We start from the raw sequence: 21,000 nt of genomic DNA on the forward strand, positions 1-21,000 counted from the left end.
AAGACCCTATCTTGCTGCTGCCAGGGGCGCACTATAACCCTTCCTTTATGGTAACTATGTATTCACACGTTAATGCGGGACAGCAGGAGCGCACTCAGCTCTGTACACTGAGTCAACAGAGAGTTCGAGGCTGCTCAGCTTGCTCCACAGGCATTTGTGTTGTGTGGTTTCACGTGGCTTTCCGTGGAAGAGGGGGCCCAGCTAGTAGGGAGGACAGAGGGCCAGCAGCACCGTGTCAGGTCTTGGCTGTGTGGACTTGGGAGGGTGCAGGGAGGAGAGAGGGGAGAAGGGCTGGGAGCTATAGGGGAGTAGGGCTGTGCTTCCACTCTGACACCCTTGTTTGCTGCAGATGCCAAGTCCCTGCTAAGGTCACCTATGAACTGCAGGATCTCGCACTAGTAAGAGACGCAGGCTAGTGGGTTTCTGTCTTAGGGTAAGACAAACAACAAGAGCATCTTGTAAGACAAAGTGGCTGAAACACAGTGGGTTTGTACGTCAGTTATAGAAGTTGACTGTGTCACGTTTGCAAACAAAAAGGCAGCCAAAATATAAAAAAGCTAAACTTGAGTCTAAAAGAGGAGGCTTGAGTGGAAATTTCGAGACTGACTTAGGGCTATTTCTCTGAGTCTCAGTTTTGACATCTCTAAATTGTAACTAATAAGACCCAACACGTACAGTTAATGGGAAAGATGAAGAGTGTGTGCATAAGAAGATCTTGCCCAGGTGTTCAATAAATGCTATTGGATATGTTTTGTGCAAAACAGTTATTTATGTGTTTTAATTTAAATGTGATTTATGTGAATTCATTTTAAATCTCAAATATACTATCATAGAATTGGGATTATTACTTCTAATTTTATGGTATGTGAGGCCATGTCTTCATATAACTGTCCTAAAACTTAAAAATTAAACCTTAATACTCATTTATTCAAAAATAATACTGAATAAATATTTGTGAAGCACATGCTCTGTCACATAGTTCTTGGCTTGTGGAGACAGAGGAATGAACAAGACATAAAAACCCCTGGCTAGGAGCGCTTAGGGACAGACACAGGGCGACAGGGGCGGTATTTTGCATACACGCAGCAGCAGTGGGGATGTGCGCAGAGGGGGGTGGGCACCACTGTGCTCAGTGGGCAGGGAAGGCCCCTGACCATGATGTAACACTTCAGGGAAGACTTGAAGGGTAAGGTGAACAAAAGGCCTTGTTGAAGAAGGAAAGTTCACTACAGAAAATTTGACCCAATACGTGTGGAAGAAATGATAGACACAGAAAAATCACCATCTTCCAGACATACTTAAAAAGTGATTTCGATGACCCTCACTGATGGACGAAGCTACTGCGGGGATGTTTGGTGGAGACGTTCGCCACGGTGGGAGTATGCTGACACCACCCAGCCCATGGCTCCATTGGAGCGTCACGGATGTGAGGACAACACAAGTGCTTCCCAGAAGGTAGCCAGATCGAGTGCAGGGCACCCAGCTAAATGTAAAGTCCAGAAAAACAGTGAATAATTTTTATCTGAAAAAAATATATGTGTTTTTTAGAGATGTATGCCTATAGCGTAAGAACGTCTCTTCCAATACTTGGGACATAGTTACACTAAAAAAATTGTTTATCTGGAATTCAAACTTAGCATCCTGCATTTTTATTTGCTAAATCTGACCATCCAACTGTATCGCAGATGGGGTATGAAGCAGACAGCCCCACCCAGGGAAGTGCAACCGTGAAAAAAGCTGGAGCTGAATAATGGAGCTTGTAGAACGAAGCTCTAGTTTACAGAAAGTGTGGAGGATAGGGGAACAAGGGAAAGGACCCCACAATCACAAAACAGATAAGTCCAGGACATGGGACCTCCTGCAAGATGGGGTCAAAGGTCGGAGGATGCTCTTATTAGAAGAGGTAGAAGAGACAAGAAATGGCATGCTTGACCTTGCTGGTCCTGATCCCAACAGATCAAGTGCAGAAGGACATTTAAAAAAATCAGGTAGCTTTAAATGTAGACTGAGCACTAAATTTGCTAAGTTTGAGAATGGCACTGTGGCCAGGTGAAGAAAAGCCCAGGTGTTTTAGAGCTGCATCCCGAGCCCTGTGAGCTAAAACAACATGCCTGGGATTTTCCCTAATCCCAGCTCCGTACCTCTCTCCTCAAAAAGGGGCAGGTGAAGGAAGCATGGAAAAACCTTTGGTAACTGTTTGGTCTGAGTGTGTGTGTGTGTATATAGGGCTCATTACACCACTCTCTCCACTTTCATGTTTTCAAAATTTGTTTTGTCTTTTGTGGGGGTTTTTTGGTTTAGAGGAATGGGGTCACACATCCCGCAGATACCTGGGACCACACTGCAGGGGAGGAAGAGTGGTACAAGGAAGAGCCTCGGATAGAGCAGGAAGGCTGAGGTGCAGGGAGAGCAGAGGAAGAGGAGCTCCCAGGCCTGGTGAAGGGCCACGCGCCGACCTCAGGCATCGTCAGGAGCTGCTGGAGGGCTCTGAGCAGGGAATGTCGTGACCTGACTTAGTGCGCAGACCCTCTCTGGGAGCCGTGCGGAAAACAGGCTGAAGGGCAGGCAGAGGCAGGAGGCCCTCAGGAAGCCCTGCTCAGTTCAGTCAGGAGGTGAAGGCCTGCACCAAATGGCAGCGGCAGAGGGGAAGACAGTTCAGCTTCTAGCTGTATTTTGAAGGAAGAGCCAATGGGATTTACTAAGAGCTTGGATGAAAAGAAGAGAAGTTGAAGATAATGCCAAGACTGATGGCCTGAGCTCATGGAGAGCAAATGCTGACATTAACCTTGACAACAAAGGCTGTCAGAGGCAGGTTTCGGGAAGATGGGAGCTCAGTTTTGCACATGTTAAGGCTGAAATGACTATCAGATGTCCAAGAAAAGAGCATTGAGTAGGATATATAAACAAAGGTTATTTTCCAATAATTAAAAAAAAAATGAATATAGTGCCTAAAAGAAGATAGATTCGGCCTGCTCAAGTTCATTATGGCTCATTCCCTTACAGAAACAGGTGTTTCCAGATCAGCAGTGGCAGAGTGAGCAATGATCCCAAGTGTTCCAGAATTCAGAAAAGGCTGTCTAAATATTAGGGCTCTGTTCTCACAGAGATCTTCCATGGAATAGAGCTGCCTAGTTGTTCTTTCAGAAGAAAATTATGTAAAAATAAGGCCATGGATTTCTTGTAGCAGGCTGCTCTATTTGTCAAATGTTGTCCCACTCTCACCCGAAATTCCTGCAGTGTAAGTACCTGACGTGAAGCTCATGATGGTAAGGGCATCATTTCAAAAGACATCCTTATTGCCAGCTGTATGACAAGCCACTAGCAAAACACCCAGACAAGGAACAAGGTCCCCTTCCAGATAGGCTGGGGGCAACTGGACACCTGACCTGTGAGTGATCCTGCTTTTCCCTTCCTGCACCCTCACTCTCACTTTGATGACTTCTATTAGCCAATAAAGAGTGAAACCTTGAAACCTCCCACCCCCCATCCTCAGACCTAACAAAGGCAGAGCCTCAGGCCTGCGCCCTCTCTTTCTCTAGCTACGACTTTGCTGTGTGGCCCCCAGTATGCTGTGTACCCTCCAGGGCCTGTGAGTAATGACTCTTGTTCCTCAAAGTTCCCTGATGGTTTTTGCTGAATTGTGTCCTATGATCCTAAGAACTCTAAGAGTTGGTCCAGCCACACAACGTTGGCACTGGCATTCCTTGCTGAGACCACACAGACGCAGCAACTGCCTACAACTCCCCCGTGGCCCAGTGAGACTGTAGGAGGCCGACTGCGCCAGGCCCAGGTCCCACCTTCTCACCCTGAATCCCCATGAATGCCTCTTCAGGACAGCAGCTTCTAGGAGCTCCTGCCTGGCAGCTAAGGGGCTGGGACTCAGATGGCTGGTCGGGCAGGCAGTGGATGTTCCCACCCAAGGCAGAACTGGAGTCAGGCTGACAACACGTGCAAAGAGCTGTGATGAGGGCAGAGGCTGGAACCCACAGCAGGACTTTTCAGGATCGTTGACAAGGCAGCTCAAACATCCCTGCTCATTCTAAAATCGTCCAAATCTAAAGGGGCAGGGCCAAGTGAGGTATGTCTTAACTATTTCCACAGAATTAAGCTTTGAAATTAGCATGAAATTAGGTGGTACTGAGGACAATTTATTTTTTGAATGCAGTGATAATTTTCTAACGCTGTGAGTGAGTGAGATGAGGAAAATCATCTGGGACTGCGGCCATGACAGTATATCTTCAGGCCTTGGAACAAAGCTTTTCTCACTAACTTCTCACTGAGATGTTGACTCAAATCCTGGAGGAACTCCCATGGAAGGACGGAGCCTTCATTCCAGAAGCTTTTTGGGGGAAAGCAGGCTAGTATGAGCATAGCTTTCTGCTTTAGATCCATTTTATTTTCCTGAGCCTGTACAAAACTTCTAAAAGTTTAAATAATCAAAGTTGGAGCTTGGGAGACTTTAAATTGGACTCAACGAGGCAGACATGTAAGTAGCATGTAAGGTAGTGGGAGGAGATTACTGACCTGGCAAATTGATTATATGCCTCTTGCTCTTGGCCCCCAGTAGAGGAGTGCTCTGTTTTGAGGTAGATATACTGATCACGGAGTATAGAGCCTTTCCCCAGGACACCATCAGAGGCTGAGACATCCAGAGGACCACTGCCGTCTACACGGCTCTGCAGTAACATTGCAATTCCTTTAACAGAGGGAACCAGAGCCTGTGAATACAAAAACAGTTTCCAAATTAAACGCAAACAATGTATTTATTCAAGAAAGGTATGTTTTGGGGCACCTGGGTGGCTCAGTTGTTAAGCATCTGCCTTTAGCTCAGGTCATGATCCCAGGGTCCTGGGATTGAGCCCTGCATCGAGCTCCCTGCTCAGCAGGAGGCCTGCTTCTCCCACTCCCACTCCCCCTGCTTGTGTTCCCTCTCTCGATGTCTCTGTCAAATAAATGAATAAAATCTTAAAAAAAAAAAGGTATGTTTTATCATTAAATAGAGAGAAAAGCCCTACAATTAAATTTATAAATAAATAGTTTTCTTAATGACAGTCAAGGCCAAAAGCCAAACCCCTGATCTTACTCTCCAAATCTGGTCTCCTCCCTATTCAACATCATAACAGAAGTCTTAGCCAGTGTGACACAACGGGAAAAAGAAATAAAAGGCATATAAATCAGAAATGAGGAACTATACTATCCCTGTTTACAAATGACACAAATGTCTGCATAGAAAACCCAAAGGAATTAACAAAACACTCCTGGAACCAATATGTGGGTTTAGGAAGGTTGCAAGATACAAGATTAAAACACAAAATCAACTGTATTTCTACACACTCTCAGTGAACATGTAAAAATGATCTTTTTCTAAAAAATATGTATTACCAGGGGCGCCTGGGTAGCTCAGTTGGTTAAGCATCGACTCTTGACTTCAGCTCAGGTAATGGTGTCAGGGTTGTGAGATCAACCCCTGTATCAGGTTCCAGGTGTGGAGCCTGCTTAGGATTCTCTTTCTCTCCCTCTGCCCCTCCCCCCACACGCATGCACACACGTGTTCTTATCCGTATTCTATTTAAAAAAAATTTTTTTTAATGGAAATAAAAATAAAAAGATGCATTACCATTTATAATAACCATTCCAAACTATGAAATACTTAAATAGAAATCAACACAACACATACAGGATCTGTATGCTCCATTATGTGACAAATACTGGTAAAGAAGCCGAAGAAGACCTAACTAACAGACACACACGCAAGACGACCACAGAACTCCTAACAGGAACGTCACTTCTCCCGAGTTAATCTGTAGAACCTAGATCAATAAACCCCAAGGCAAGAAGCCTGAGGAACACCACACCAAGTCACATCATAATCAAATTGCTTCAAACCAATGATAAAGAGAAAACCTTAAAAGAAGGGGGCGGGGGCTGGGCAGGTGGGGTAGGGGCATTACCCAGACAGGGATAAAGAGAAGCAAGACAGCAGATCTCTGGTGGGAAACGAAGCAAGCTAGAAGCAACATCTTCCAACTGTTGAAAAAAAACCAAAAAACTATTGATTTATAACTCTTTAGCAAGCAAAAATACCTTTCAAAAATGACAGGTGAAGCAAGATTTGTATACTACAAAGAACACTACAAAACACTGCTAAAAGAAGCTGAAGGTTTAAGTTAATGTAGGGGCACCCCGTTTGTGGGCCCGAAACTCAATACTGTCAAGTTCATCTATAGACTCAACACAACCTCAGCTGTGTGCCTGAAGCAACTGAAAAGCCAACGCTAACGTTTACATGGAAATGCAAAGTAATCAGAATACCCAAAACAGTCTTCAAAAACACAAAGTTAGAAGACTCACACTTCCTGATTTCAAAACTGACTACAAGCTAAAGGAACCAAGACTGTGTGTACCAGCATCGGGACAGACAGAGATCAATGGAAAGAACTGAGTGTCCAAAAATTAACCTTTATATTTACAGTCAATTGGGTTTTGAGAAAAGTGCCAAGAAAATTCAATGGGGAAAGAAGAGTGTTTTCAACAGTGCTGGGGAAGCTGGGTATCAATACACAAGAGGCGGGTTTGTGCCCCTTATCTCACACCACACACGGACTCAAAGTGAGCCACAGATTTTAATGTAAGAGGGAAAACCATCAATTCTTAGAAGAAACCAGAAGTAAATCTTCAAGACCTGGGATAGGCAAAGCATTCTTAAATATAACAACAGAAGCGCAAGCAATAGAAAAAATTGATAAATTGGAATTCATCAGATTTAAAAAATTTTGTGCTTCAAAAGATACCAGTAAGAAATTGAAAAAAAAAAAACAAGCCACAGATTTGGAGAACTACCAATCATAGACCTGATAAGGGACTTGTATCAGAATATAGAAAGAAGGCTTACAGATCCAAAATAAGACACAAATAACCCGATTTAAAAATGGGCAAAAAACCAGAACAGACATTTCACCACAGAAGATACACAAATGGCACTAAGCACACGAGAAGATGCTCAATGTAATCAGTTATTAGGGAAATGTGATTTAAAGCCACAGTGAAATACCCACTAGAACAGCTAAAACCAGACAGACAACAAGGATTGGCAAGGAGGGGAGGGCTCAGAACCCTCGCGTGTTGCTGCTGGAATGTAAAAAGGCATACCCACTCTGGAAAACATTTTGGCAGTTTCTTAAAAATCTAAAGAGAACTATGCATTACCAGTCAGCACTGGGGGAGAGGGGCTTCAGATCTATTTCTAGCTCTCCTATCAAAATCAGACACTAAGAAAATGGGGTTCTTTTATGGTGCTGAAGAAACAAACAAAACCCAACAGTGTTTACCAACCTGCTCAGCTCTCAGCTGGGTTGACCCATCCTCATACATCAGCGTTACCACCACGGCTACTGCCTGTTTCAGCATTGCAACTAACTGGCTTTTCTCCAAATCATCCAAATACCTAATGTCACAAAAATGGTTTTCACATGTTCTTGCACTCCCACCGTTTAGGTGGGCTTCAACCTCATCAGCATCTTCTTCCAATGCCACATGTTTATTTGTTTTCCCTGAAAAATTACATGTACTATGTTTTCTTCTAAGATTCACTTCTTTTTTTTCATTATTTTTATTTTCCTTTAGGAAATGCTTCCTTTTATAATCCATTTTCTGTAGGACTGAAGCCTCTTGGTTACACTGTGGAATGAAATGACCGGGAGGAGCCAATGAGCTGATGTGCTTCCGGTTTTGGTCAGCAGACAGCTGATCTGTGAGTCTGATACTGGAGGACTGAAGAGAGAGCTTGATGGACGCTCCTGACGTCTGGCTTACAGAAGAATTCAGGTTCTGTAGAAAAACACGATACGTTTCACTAGAATATGGATTTCTAAGACGGATCTACAAACCAAACTAATTTTTGGTAAACCTCATCTAAGATAAAGTGGGGACACGGCTTCACATTATCTATGATCAAACTTTCTGATGAAACTATATAGTAGCTTCCAAAGCAGTAATTTCCTCAACCCAGGTAGGAGTGCATATTTGAGTCATTGGCTGGATTAGGCAGCAGTTCCGAAAGTCTCCAGCCGCACCCTGTGCGTGTATGACAGATGCCGTGGCCGGCGGTATGTTACAGATGCACCTCCTGCTCAAGAGGAATCATCCAGCTTCCGGGTAAAGGCCATTTACAGAGAAAATGAAATCAGCACAACTGTTTGATAATATGTTAATCTATTTACTAAAAATTTAAAAAAATACATAGCTCAGCAGCAATCCTCCTCCTGTCTTGATCTAGTACCATGCAACATTCATTCATAAATTCACAAACTGAGGGTAAAAAAATAATTTCTACCCATCTCATTACTGGGTTCATTTAGAATAAAACTTATTTTTAATGTTTATTTTTCAGATTTGTGATATATTTATGTTGCTTTGAACAAATGTATATTAATAGTACTTTAAAAATAATTTTGGAGGAAAGTTTCAGTATTTGGCAGATGGTCACAGAAAATTTAAGTTTATACTTATATTTTTATTACAGAGAAATATTATATGGTTTCAAGAAAAGACTTCCAAGTATAAAATTATATTATGTTAATAATTCCGCAGAAGAGATCTAAGAAAGAGTTCAAAGAACAAAAGGGAAACACAAAAATTTAGATTACTGAAGAATATCTTGCTCATGTCATTTTTAAAGGGATGCTTGTGGGTATTAAGTTACCAGAGTACAGTATTTAGATTTTAGTAGTTATATTTTAATGATGACATAATCATTTTTAACATGTCAATACTGTCAATACATCACAAATTGTGTCCTGTGAAACATTTTAAACTTGTTATGAGTATTTTAAATGTCAACTTAAAAATATGTCATGAGGTATATGGCTTTTCAAAATTCTTCTGCGAGAAAGGAAGCTAAACGTTGATGAGCCGGCTCTCTACCTCAGTGATGGGAGGGGCACAGCTGGAGCGGCTCTGGGAGAAAATCTCGACTCATTCACAAAGGGTGCCGACCCTGTGTCCCCGACGTGGCTGGGCTGTCGGCCTCGCCTCTCCCCCAACTTCAGGGCAAACCATCATCCTGTTAACCCTGGGGCGGGTCCTGCAAACCCCACTTTACTACAGGGAGTTTCAGTTAGACTGAGTTCGGCTGGGCTTTGAACACACGTAGTTTTTGCTCCAGAGTCTGTTTTCTTGGCTGCTGTGTCTCCTGTACCAGGTCTTTGGTGAGATGACCTCTTCTTTCCCCTCCCCTCAGCCCCACACCACACAGCTCACCCCCTGAGAGCTGTGTCCCCTTCCTTCTGGAACTTCTCTGTATTCCCGTGGTCCCGGGAGCCCCAGCTTTTCCCCTAACCTAAACATTTCTGCCAAGTCCTCCCCCACTCTCTAAAGGTGGGGCTCCTAATCATCCTGTAGACGTCCACTCAGGCGTAATTTTCACACTTCAAAAAGACTCCCAGACTACTCTGCCCACCACCCAGAGAAAAACAAAACAAGACAGCACAAAAACTGGGTGGGTGGTCTTCCTACTGTTCTTGGGACTGACCCCTACCATGTATGGCACCCAGTGCATAGTCCTGTAGGGTCATGGCACTTCTCTGTCTTCCCCTCCCCCACCAAACAAGTTCAACTGTGAGCTCCTGGAGAACTCCGTTCTTTATTATCTGAAGCACGGTAGTCACAGTGCCTAACGTACAGTAGACACTTAATAAGTATATGCTGAACGAGTGAATTAAACATATTTGCAATGATTTACCCTTTTTTCCAGTGATTGATTCTTCCCATTCTGAAGAAGTACTGAATACTTAATACGGGAATTGTTTACCACTTCTGCAGCTTTTAAAAACACAAAAAAAGGAAACATGAGGCATTAAAGAAACATTGAATCTAAGTCATATAATTAGCTAAACACTGAAAGTGGCCTCTATAAGCATGCCACTTACTCATTATTTACTTAGGTAAAACAGTGTAATAACATTCATACCCAAAATGTACACTACCATTGCAGTAAACATTTATGTAATATATCTTCAAATTAACTGGAGACAGATCCATGTAATCATGACATTTTTATTAGAAATTATTACTTGGTATTTCCATTGAATACTGGAGTCTGAAAACCCATTTTTCGGAAACCTTGAAAGTATTAAAGGTTTGAGGAAATTCCTATAATGCATAATATTGCAATGGAACAATTAGAGGTTCAGTAAAATATCATTAATACAAACCTCTCTTCTAAATTTTATTTTAATTTTAATAAGCCTGGGCTGAACAATAAGTGATGGAACCCACATTCAACCCCAGGCAACATGACTCAGGTGTTCGTGCTCATAACCACTGTGATTTATGTTCCCTCCACAGCAACAGTAACAACCAAGGAATGCAAACAGGGGAAATCTTTACAGTAGGAAGAACTTAGGATAAATTTAACAAAAAGGCACAAGGCACTCAATGATGAAAACTTAAAATCTCATAAAATGGCATAAAACTAGATCTATACAAATGGAAGGACACAGCATCCAGATACGCACAAAATGTTCAATTCTTCCAAAAATAAATTTAATGCGATTGCAATTAGAGACCCTACAGAGCTCTTTTAATTAAAAACATATTAAAATACACATGAAATACTAAATATCTGAAAACAGACATGAAAGGTAAGTGAAAAACAATAAAAGTTTCGCCTTCCTGGATTATCAGAACATACTATTCAGCCACTGCAATCAAATCCATGCTGTATCCAAATAGGAAGAGTCAAAAGATTTCTAGAACAGAATAGACAGTCCAGAAACTGACCCGAGGCTTTATGAGACTCTACTACAGAACAAAGATGGCATCTCAATTCAGTAGAAAACAACATTAAGAAATAGGAATAGCAGCATCGCTTCTGAAAGAACAGAACACACTGGGAAAACCATTTGGAACAAAAATGATAAAGGGCTAATATCGGTGTTATACAACAAGTCCTTAAACACTGGCAAAAAAAAAAAAAGAAAATTCAATTTTAAAAAATGATCTAAAAGATAGGAAGAAGCGGTACACCAATTAGCAAATCCAAAAAGCAAATAAACAGGGGCGCCTGGGTAGCGCAGTCGTTAAAGCGTCTGCCTTCGGCTCAGGGCGTGATCCCGGCGTTCCGGGATCGAGTCCCACATCGGGCTCCTCTGCTAGGAGCCTGCTTCTTCCTCTCCCACTCCCCCTGCTGTGTTCCCTCTCTCGCTGGCTGTCTCTCTGTCACATAAATAAATAAAATCTTTAAAAAAAAAAAAAAAAAAAAAGCAAATAAACATGATATAATACTCAAAACTCTCCAGTGGTCAGGGAAATGCAAACTAAATACAACCAGAGGTGGAAGAGGTATTTTCAGGCATTGCTGGTAAAAATGTGAATATCTAGAATCTTCTTGGAAAGCAAACTGTAAACACCTATTGAAATTAAAAATACATATTTGAGAGTTGGGAAGAGGACTTCCACAAAGGGAGCAAAGTTGGGCTTCCAGGTTGCTACTGATGTTCTCTTTCGAAAGATTTTATTTATTTATTCGACAGAGATAGAGACAGCCAGTGAGAGAGGGAACACAAGCAAGGGGAGTGGGAGAGGAAGAAGCAGGCTCATAGCGGAGGAGCCTGATGTGGGGCTCGATCCCATAATGCCAGGATCACGCCCTGAGCCGAAGGCAGACGCTTAACCGCTGTGCCACCCAGGCACCCCTGATGTTCTGTTTCTTGATCTGCGTGAAGGTTACAGGGGTGTTCAGTTTGTGAAAATAATGAGTTATAAACTCAGAATATATGTGTTTTGTGTGTAGAATGTGTGTGTGTGTAACCTCAATAAAAACAGATATAAATTTATAAATCATCTAACCAAACAACCTCACTATTGGCTGTTTCATAGAAACATATGCAACAGTAAATAGGTTGAAACCAAAACATCTATGGCAGTATTGCTTTATGGCAAAAGACTGAAAACAAAGCAGATACCAATCAAGAGAGAAGCTGATGAATAAATTATGTAACATCTACACCATGAAGCATGCAGCCACTGAAAAGAATGACTTAGAGCAGGGTGTCTGGGTGGCTGTCAGTTAAGTGTCTCCCTTCGGCTCAGGTCATGATCCCAGGGTCCTAGAATCGAGCCCCACATTGGACTCTCTGCTCAGCAGGGAGCCTGCTTCTCCCTCTCCCTACAGCTCTGCCTACTTGTGCTCCTTCTCTGTCAAATAAAATCTTAAAAAAAAAAAAAAGATGACTTAGAGCTGCCTTGAAGATGCAGAAATCTGTAAAAATATCTCATTTTTGCAAACAATGACCAAATCTCCCCATTTTTCTATATGAGTATGTTATACACATCCACTGGCACAGGCCTGGTCCCCAGGAGGCTGACTCTGAGATGGTTTGCATTTGGAAAGTTCATTGGGGAGTGCTGTCAGGATCAACATGTACAGGGGGAGCACCAGAGGAAGACCAGGCCAAGATGCAGTCACTACAAAGGCCTGCTTGGGACCCGGATGGCCTGTAGAGTTATCCCCCATTGGGTCAAGAGAACAGGACTTTATGTGCCAGCACCAAGCAGTCATTGGATCGGTTGTTGTCCCTGGGAAAGGAGTATGCAGCTGAGGCAGCCACCAGGAGAGGCTGTGTTGTGAGCAGAGAGACACTCCCAGTAGGTGGGGTTACGAATGGCTTAGTACTAGTGTGGGAGCCTGGGCATCCACAGGGCTCACTGCAGTCCTTTGCTGCTGGGCACTATACCACACTGCTCCCAGCCACTTGCTGCAGACACGCTTCTGAAAGCAGCTCCTTCAGAATTCTGGTGGGCCTCTTGCTGGGGGAAGCTTTTAAAAGGAGGGTTAATGGGATGACCTGCATCCCCTCATCACTGTAGCTGGTCTCAAAGCTACAAATGATATTCGTCTCCCTCCTCTAAAGCACATTCTAGATTCCCCTCATCCTGGCTTAGCACCTCTGCTGTTCTAGGTGGCTTACCCGATCGATGGAGTTACCCAAACCCCTCAACCCTGTGAGGTGTAAGCCCCTGGCCACCATGGTCACTGCACTGACGATGAGATTTGGAAAGAGGACAGAGGTGACTAGTCCTATCACCCGGGTACCAAGTGTATCTATGCTTCCCTGCACCATCATGTAACAGCAGCCCTGACTTCCAATGACCAGGACGCATCCCAAGCAGGATGCTGATTACATGCCTTGCCTGCCAGTCTCTTGGCACAGGCTATTGAAAGGATGGGGCAGCAGCTGCAGCTTCAAACTAAATGCTATTCTTCCTACGCCCCTGGGGGGCTTCCCCTCTGGCGGTCAAGCCTCAATCTGCAGAACCCAGAGGTGTTGGGGGAGAGACGGATTTACCAACTGGAGCACTGGGAGTGATGACAAGCAAGACCACTCCCACATCCCCCTTTTGGTTTGTAGACCCCTTACTTGTACATATTGAGGACACCTCACCCTGGAGGTGGCTCCTCCATGCTGGTGCAAGCTGTGCCTGCTACAGGCCATTCCTGTCAGGGTGGTGCTGCTGGCTGTGTGGCTGAGGAACCCTTGGGTCCCATAATCACGTGCCCGCTGCAGCTCCCTTGCTGTACAGGGGGTCCCCATGCCCGATGCAATGCTTGTGGGACTGTCAGTGGATCAAACACTCTGAGCCTTGGATCGCAGAGCTCACTGAGGCCCTGCAAATGGAAAAGGGAAAGCCATGCCTGGAATGTGTCAATTCCAACCAAGATAGGTCACTGCACCTTTAGGGGGACAAGGGGTTCAGGGTCGTCAACTTGCCACCAAGTGACTGTTTCCTCAAAGGATGAGTATTACTAGGGACTCGGTGTTTGGTCTGTTGTTTGAAGGTTGGACACTCAGTGGAGGCAGTAACTAGATCAGCCTGGTGAGTGGGAGCACATGTGGTTGGGTCCACGGATGGCCTCTACCCCAGCCCACGGTCACTCCAGTAAAGAGCCCCAGGTGCTTGTACTAGGACAGCAGGTGACAAGCTAGTGCATGTCAGCTGGCCAAGTCATTCCCACTGTTTATTCCTTCAACACTCTACCTCAGGGAGTTGCTGTGTGTCTGCCTTTACTGTGTTTAGTTCTTTACTCCTTGGTAGCTAAACCCATTACTAGTTAACATGCTTTCCTGTACCTTTCCCTGTTCAAATTACCCTATGGTTTGTTTCACCTCACTGGTGCATGTCTCATAGGCTTTCTCAACAGGCCCAGTACTTTTTGGCTAGGCTGTTCACCTAATGGCCAGGTGGGAAGGAGGCAGAAGTTCCTCCTTCTAGAAAAAGCATCCTGTATGGTCTTCAGCAATGGCGGGAGGATGGGACACGAGTCTTTAACAGAGGAGTAGCCATTTCTGCAGGTCCCAAAGGCATCCGGGATTCAGGATTTGAATGAGCCAATCAGGTAATCCCATGCCAGATCTGAGTCTGGTCCCCTTCCTGATCCAGGCCCTGACCTTGAGGTAGCACACGTGCTTACACTGAGAAACCAATTTTCTCTAGAGCTCTACAAGGCTCAGGACTAAGCACTGGTCTGTGGCTATGAGGGATTTCTTTTTAGGCTACCGGGGAAGCCCTCTGGTTACATTTAGCCTTTAACTGCTAATTAATCATCCTCAGCCCTTGTCTTTTTTCAAAGGATCTATTATTCCTTGCCACAGCCACCAATTCCGTTGTCTGCCACTGCCTTGTACTTTCAAATACGCAGTAAATCCCAGCAGCCTGGGCAGCAGCTTCAATTGCTATGCCACACCATCCAGTCCAAGTCAGAACTGCACTATCATTCCTATTCCGCCTCCCACCTGTGACAGACATCAGTGCGTCTGCCCAGGGACAACAACTCCAAAAAGCCCCGTGTGCTCTCTCGGACCACTCCCAGCACCAACTGTAGCAGCTCGGGTTCCTGGGAACCAGACTGAGCTTCGCCCACAGGACGCTTATGGGGGCAGTGAAGGACTGAGTGACGGGGAAGCTCCCATGTGGTACCATTGCAAGGAAGGCCTCAGCCAATCCCACTGGAAGCGGGGAGGGGTCTGAATGGCACAGCACAGTCACACATGCAAGCTAGAATTACAATCATGGAAAAAAATGGACAAAAACATAAAGGGGACACACTAAGTTTATTAGCTTGGGTTAGCAACAAGGGGAGAGGGCTCAACAAACAAGCAAAAGCCTGAACTAAGAAAACCACGTGCGGATGAACACTTTCACGATGTGCCTGTGTGCTAAGCATGTAAGAAAAGATCTTTTAAATGTGGGATTATGGAACTTATATTTTTGGTTTTGTTTAAAAAGAATTTCCTAAGTATTATCAAAAAAATGAAGACCTCCCAAAAATATTGAGGAAAATATTTCCAACATTTATAAAACTCCTTCACAGGGCGCCTGGGTGGCTCAGTTGGTTAAGCATCTGCCTTCAGCTCATGATCCCAGGACGGATCAAGCACTGCATTGGGCTCTCTGCTCAATGGGGGGGCCTGCTTCTCCCTCTCCCTCTGCTGCTCACCCTGCTCGTGCTGTCTCTGTCAAATAAATAAACGAAATCTTAAAAGCAGAAGTCCTTCACATATATGTATTGTGTGTAGAAAGCTCTTACAAGTCAGTGACAGGAATCCATAGGTGAGTCCATCTGTGGCAGCATTCAAAGAGAGAACACCTCACCCTGCCTCAAAGAGCTCAAAGCACACCAACAGAGCGTCATACAAACAACCACAAGTACCTCACAGTGCACACAACCGAGTGCAAAAGAATCCAATGCAGTTTACTCCTAATAAGGCACTCTTGTAGCAGAAGTATTTTGAGCAAGGGGCACCTGGGTGACTCAGTTGATTGGGCATCCAACTCTTGGTTGTGGCTCAGGTCATGTTCTCAGGGTCCTGAGATGGAGCCCCACATTGGGCTTCCACACTCAGCTGGGGGTGTGGGGGGTCCTGCTTCCCCTCTCCCCCTGCCCGTCCCCCGGGTCATGCTCTCTCTCTCAAATAGTCTTTAAAAAAAGTAGAGATCACCAGCAGGGTGGGTGGGGCAGAGGGAGAGGGAGAGGAAGAGGGAGAGGGAGAAGCAGACTCCCTGCTCAGCAGGGAGCCCCACACAGGGCTTGATCCCAGGACTCCAGGATCACAACCTGAGTCGAACGCAAACACCTGAGCCACCCAGGAGCCCCTAAAAAAAAAAAAAAAAAAAAGGTATTTTGGCAGGACCTTGTAAAATGCTTTCACCACTCAGTTCAGTGAAAGAAAGAAAAGCGTAACTAGAGGATGATATTGGAAAATGTCATGTGTTTATGTGTTTAGAACTTGCAGTCAAATCTGAATAGGGTATAAAGAGAGGGAAGGTGGTGGGGCAGAAGACTGAACAGAGCAGGCAGGGGTCCCTCAGAGTGCATGGGATGTTTCTGTAGGTGAATTCTGCAGAGAGCAAGAAGAGCTGAGCTGGTTCTAGCAAAGGCATGAGGGGAAGACAAAGGGGCAATAATGAAGGTGAACAGCAACTAGGAAGCCACTGCCAAAATCCGAATGCAGAGGAATGCAGACTTGTATGAGGGCAGTGGGGACTGAAATCCGACATCTGGCAGGGCCTCCCAAGTGACTGGATATAAGGACTTTATGTTTATTTAGTAGAAATAAAAATAATACAACATGTTTATCCATTATGCTCTTCGCTAGAATGAAGATAATCGAGACAAACCTGTCTGGTCATTTAGTTTTATGTTATCTGTCCTTGAAATCTTGAAGATTTCTACTGGATGGTGGGGTAAAGACACACTTCCACATTTATGAACTGGATTTTCACAAATATTTACCTTTGGGGTCTCAAATTGTATTACTTTGTTATATATATATATATATATATATATTTTTTTTTTTTTTAAACTGGAAAGCCAAATTCACACCTAAGCTGTTAAAATGAAACATTTGTCCAATAATTTGGACAAATGTGTACTAGAAAACATTACTTGATTTCTATAGCTACTCAGACAAAACAGAGACCTCTTCTAATAACATGTGCTGACTCCTATACAGAGCCCCATACAGAGGCAGGTCAGCTGGCAACCCTGAAGCTGCCCTGCAAACTCCTTTCCCCCCAGTATTTACCAAAGGCTTTCAACAGCATTACTGAACTATCAAATGACAAAGAAAATTTAGGTCAGATGAACCCACTTTTCATGTAGTTTAAAGGTGTATGGGTTAAGGTACAAAGCTAAGCTACAGTCACAAAAGACCCAACAACACAAAGTCTTGAAAAACAAAGTTTATTTCCCTTTCATGTTCTGAGGTGAGTGTTCTCAGGGGGCTGGACATGCTTCATGCAGCCTCTCCAGGACGGGGGTCCTTCCAACACGTCATACAATCCTCTGGGGCACTGTTTTCATTTGCAGAGTTCAAAAGGAGGGCTCCTACCAGAGGGAAGGAAAGAGGTCTGTCCTGGAAATGGCACACGCCACCTGAGCACACATCCCACTGACAGGAACCCAGGTCACACCCGACTGCAAGGAGACTGAGCCGTGTAGTCTGAAGGGAAGGACCAACTCTGGTGTGGCGTACAAGTAATCTCTGCCCCAAAAGGCCTCTGGAGCGACACAAAATGCCCGTGGTCAGGAAGTGGAAGAGACTGCCACAAGTCAGGATGATGCCTACCTTGAGCAGGGAGAGTTTTAACTGAGAAGGAAACTTCAAGGTTCTGGATGCAATGACATGGATGTCCTCTTTATCTTCATTCATTAAACTGCAGTTTAAGTTCTTGCACATTTTGTATTTTCACAGCAAGAAGACATACACAGTCCAACCCCTACTGGATATGCACCTTGACATCCCTCAGCCCAGCACATATGACACGAAGACCCCAAAGTGACACATAACACTGATGTTGTTTGGTTTTACTTGTTTGTAATAACAAATATTTGTAGTTATTCTCATTGATTTAGGAGTTCGATTTTTATATTTATTTAATATGAAACGGGCTTTAGAAATGAAATATGGAATTATAGTATTTTCCTTATAACAGTTAAGGGTCTGACACAGGAACAGCTCAGCACGTGACTCGAGTCCAGGAAGCAACTCAATCTTAGGTCCAGCATCAATAACCCGCCAGCAACACAAGTTAATCAAATCCATATGAAATAAGAACTAAAACTGGTGGGACTCCGTGGCAAACAGAGTCCAGGGTGGCCCCATGACCCCTGCCTCCTAGTACTCACAGCCTTGAGTGTGGGTGGGACTTACTGACTCACTCCTCACCCATAGAGAAAAGCAACAGTGACAGGATGTTCACAACCACGTTGCAGAAGACTGTGATGTCAGTCTTGCCAGAGAAAAAGCAAGCTGCTATCTCATAAAGCTGTGCCTTGGGAGAACCACGTGGAAAGAAACGGAGGGTGTGTTACAGCCAAGAGCTTGGGAGAACAGAGGCTCTTGTCTCAAGAGCCTACAAGGAACTGAATGTGCCAACAACCTTGTGAACTGGAAGCAAATGCCTCCCCATCGGGCTTCAGGTGAGACCCGAGCCCTGGCCGACACGTCCACATTGCAGCCCAGCAGAATTGTGCCCAGACTCCTGACCCACAGAAACTGCGGGATAACAAATGTACCTTGTTTTAAGTTGCTAAGTTTGCAGTAACAGTGTTGTGCAGCAACAGATAATATAGAATCTTTGTGAAAAGTCCACTTTTTTTTCCCAAATCCAGTAACACTTGACAGAAAAATATCTTTCCCATTACCTCTCAATAAATTTATGAAAACTAGAATTTTATAGGGTATTTGAAGAGCATAACAAGAGTTCACAAGATCGGCTGATGGCAATAAATCTTTCTTAAGAGAGACTCAAACTAAAGCTACCAGAGGCATTTCACTATTCCTATCAGTATTTTTTTTAATTCCTATCAGTTTTTAAAGGAAGTACATTTCCACCTCTGTCAAGTGCACACTGCTATTTTAGAAAGTATAGAGACAGAATAAAGAAGAAAGTTCTTTGGCGTTTAAATATCTATCTTCTTTACTATCCACCCCCATCCCCCAAAACATTATCAATCACTAGGTTGATGCACAAAACTTCCTTGCAGTTCATGTATCGGTGACTTTCTGTAATAAGGCTCATGAGCAGCAGACGCCGGAATATGAACAGACGGAAAAGCTCAGTGCTGCTACATCTCAATCAAGAAGCTGCACTTACATGGCTTTTGCAGTATTTGTCAATACCCTCAATTACTTCGTCACAATTACTCAATTATAGCTCACGTTTAACTTACTCTGTAGAAAAGAAACGACAAATCATTGGCCCAGACTTAAATATTAAGACACAAACAACAACTGCTTTGCTAGTAAAACAAAGAACTGGTGTTCCGAATGTCTCAGTCACGCTTGTGCACCCACGCCACTGCTGCTTTGTGACATCACGTCATACACACACACCTGAGAGCTCACAGCTCTCGGGCAGCGTAAGACACACACTGTCAAACCCCCTTCTCCCATCGGCTACACACAGCAAGAAAGTACCAAATCCATGTTTGTCCAATGACCCAAGAGCTAAGGCTGAAGCGAGGGCCACTGTGAAAGAGCCCAGCTGTTCTGAGGTTAAACAGCCGACAAAGATTCTCAGGCAATGTCTGACAGAAATGCCTGGAACAAGGAAGACAGTGTTACATTTTAAAGCAGTAAGGGCCAAGAGAATGTGAAATCTAGTGAGCAGACGCTCAATCATCACTGAATGAGAATAAACCAAGGGGTGCTGGACTCCATTTGTCTGTAGCAAGAACCTCCCTACACAATAGAAGTTTCCTGAGAATAATTCTGCTGTTTCATTTTCAAACCTTAAGAAATAATTAACATTCAAGGTGACAAAAGACAGAAAAAGAGGGTTATAAAAATTACTCACTGTTTTCACTCTCTCTCCAATTCTTAGACTCCACTAAATCACCTGAATGTATAGCCGACATAATCTTCTGTGCAACACCGGAGAGCGGTATCTTACAGAGATCAAAGCCTATAAATGCCTCATAATTTTCCATTTTCATAAATCCTAAACATAAGATAAACATAACACCCATGTATTAATTTTGAGACTTCAAAATAAGAAACACGTTATTTGAAAAATGTTACAGCCAGAGGCATTCATACAAATTACTCTATTAATGACCGCAGAAAATAGGTAGTAGTTGCCTCCATCATTACTGATACAACAGTAAGAAGCGAGCAACATGGTTTGAGGCTCAACTGGAGTGTCCTGGTAAACAGGGAACAAAGAATACATTTTATAGCTAACCAATTTTGAAGCAAGCAACCTACTCATATATTTCCTGAGGTCTGAAACCGATGGCTGTCATAATCTTCAAATACACAAATCTAATTACAGAAAAATTATTTTTAAGGGAATTATTTTAATAGACACACAACCTGGCATCATTTTGTGTACCCTGCTCAGCTCTACTAGCCCCTGGGCTGAGTGGGTAAAGGTCTGGAAGGGACAGTACAAACCATCAAGTAGCTGATCACACGTCAACCGTATCTGGCACAAATCTAAACAGAATTTGCCTGTTCCATGAGCGAGGAAACCAGGCGACATATTTTCCCACATTACTAGAGAAAAGAAAAATTTTAAATAAATTCTCTATTTCACTGTAGAACAGGAAAAAAAATTTAAAAAGGAACAAAAGTCACCCACGAGGAGCTAATACCAAAATCTTAGACAAAATTTGTTACAAATTTTTCATGCATATTTAGATCTACTTAATAAACATTTTTAAATAATGTATAAATACTGTAATTGGCAAAATATTTTTGTTCAACAGATTGTAAAAATTATCAGGACTTATCTGTCACCTAAGCATACCCATGTTCTGATGGGTGTACCTAAGGAATCCCACAAAGACCACCTAAAATGCATAAGCTTTTAGACTGGCATTCCATATTAAAAAGGCAATATATTCTGGAGCAGGAATATTCTTGAAGGCAACAGCTCTATCTTCTTGTGCCTCTATAAAGCTTACAGGGTATATACCACAGCCCACATACAAAT

General features: G+C 43.6%; 1 protein-coding gene across 1 annotated transcript in view; it reads right to left on the bottom strand.

The window, feature by feature from the left end:
• Positions 1 to 21,000, bottom strand: part of POLN (DNA polymerase nu) — a 158,957-nt gene that overhangs the window by 121,549 nt on the left and 16,408 nt on the right. The window contains exons 2-5 of the mRNA XM_057309675.1: positions 19,861 to 20,004; positions 9,740 to 9,819; positions 7,333 to 7,827; positions 4,525 to 4,718 (exon numbers count right to left, since the gene is read on the bottom strand). Of these exons, the coding sequence (XP_057165658.1) occupies positions 4,525 to 4,718; positions 7,333 to 7,827; positions 9,740 to 9,819; positions 19,861 to 19,999 (908 nt within the window). The 5' untranslated portion in view covers positions 20,000 to 20,004. The remainder of the gene's footprint in view (positions 1 to 4,524; positions 4,719 to 7,332; positions 7,828 to 9,739; positions 9,820 to 19,860; positions 20,005 to 21,000) is intronic.

The sequence above is a fragment of the Ursus arctos genome, unplaced genomic scaffold (genome assembly GCF_023065955.2).
Source record: "Ursus arctos isolate Adak ecotype North America unplaced genomic scaffold, UrsArc2.0 scaffold_9, whole genome shotgun sequence".
Classification (NCBI taxonomy): domain Eukaryota; kingdom Metazoa; phylum Chordata; class Mammalia; order Carnivora; family Ursidae; genus Ursus; species Ursus arctos.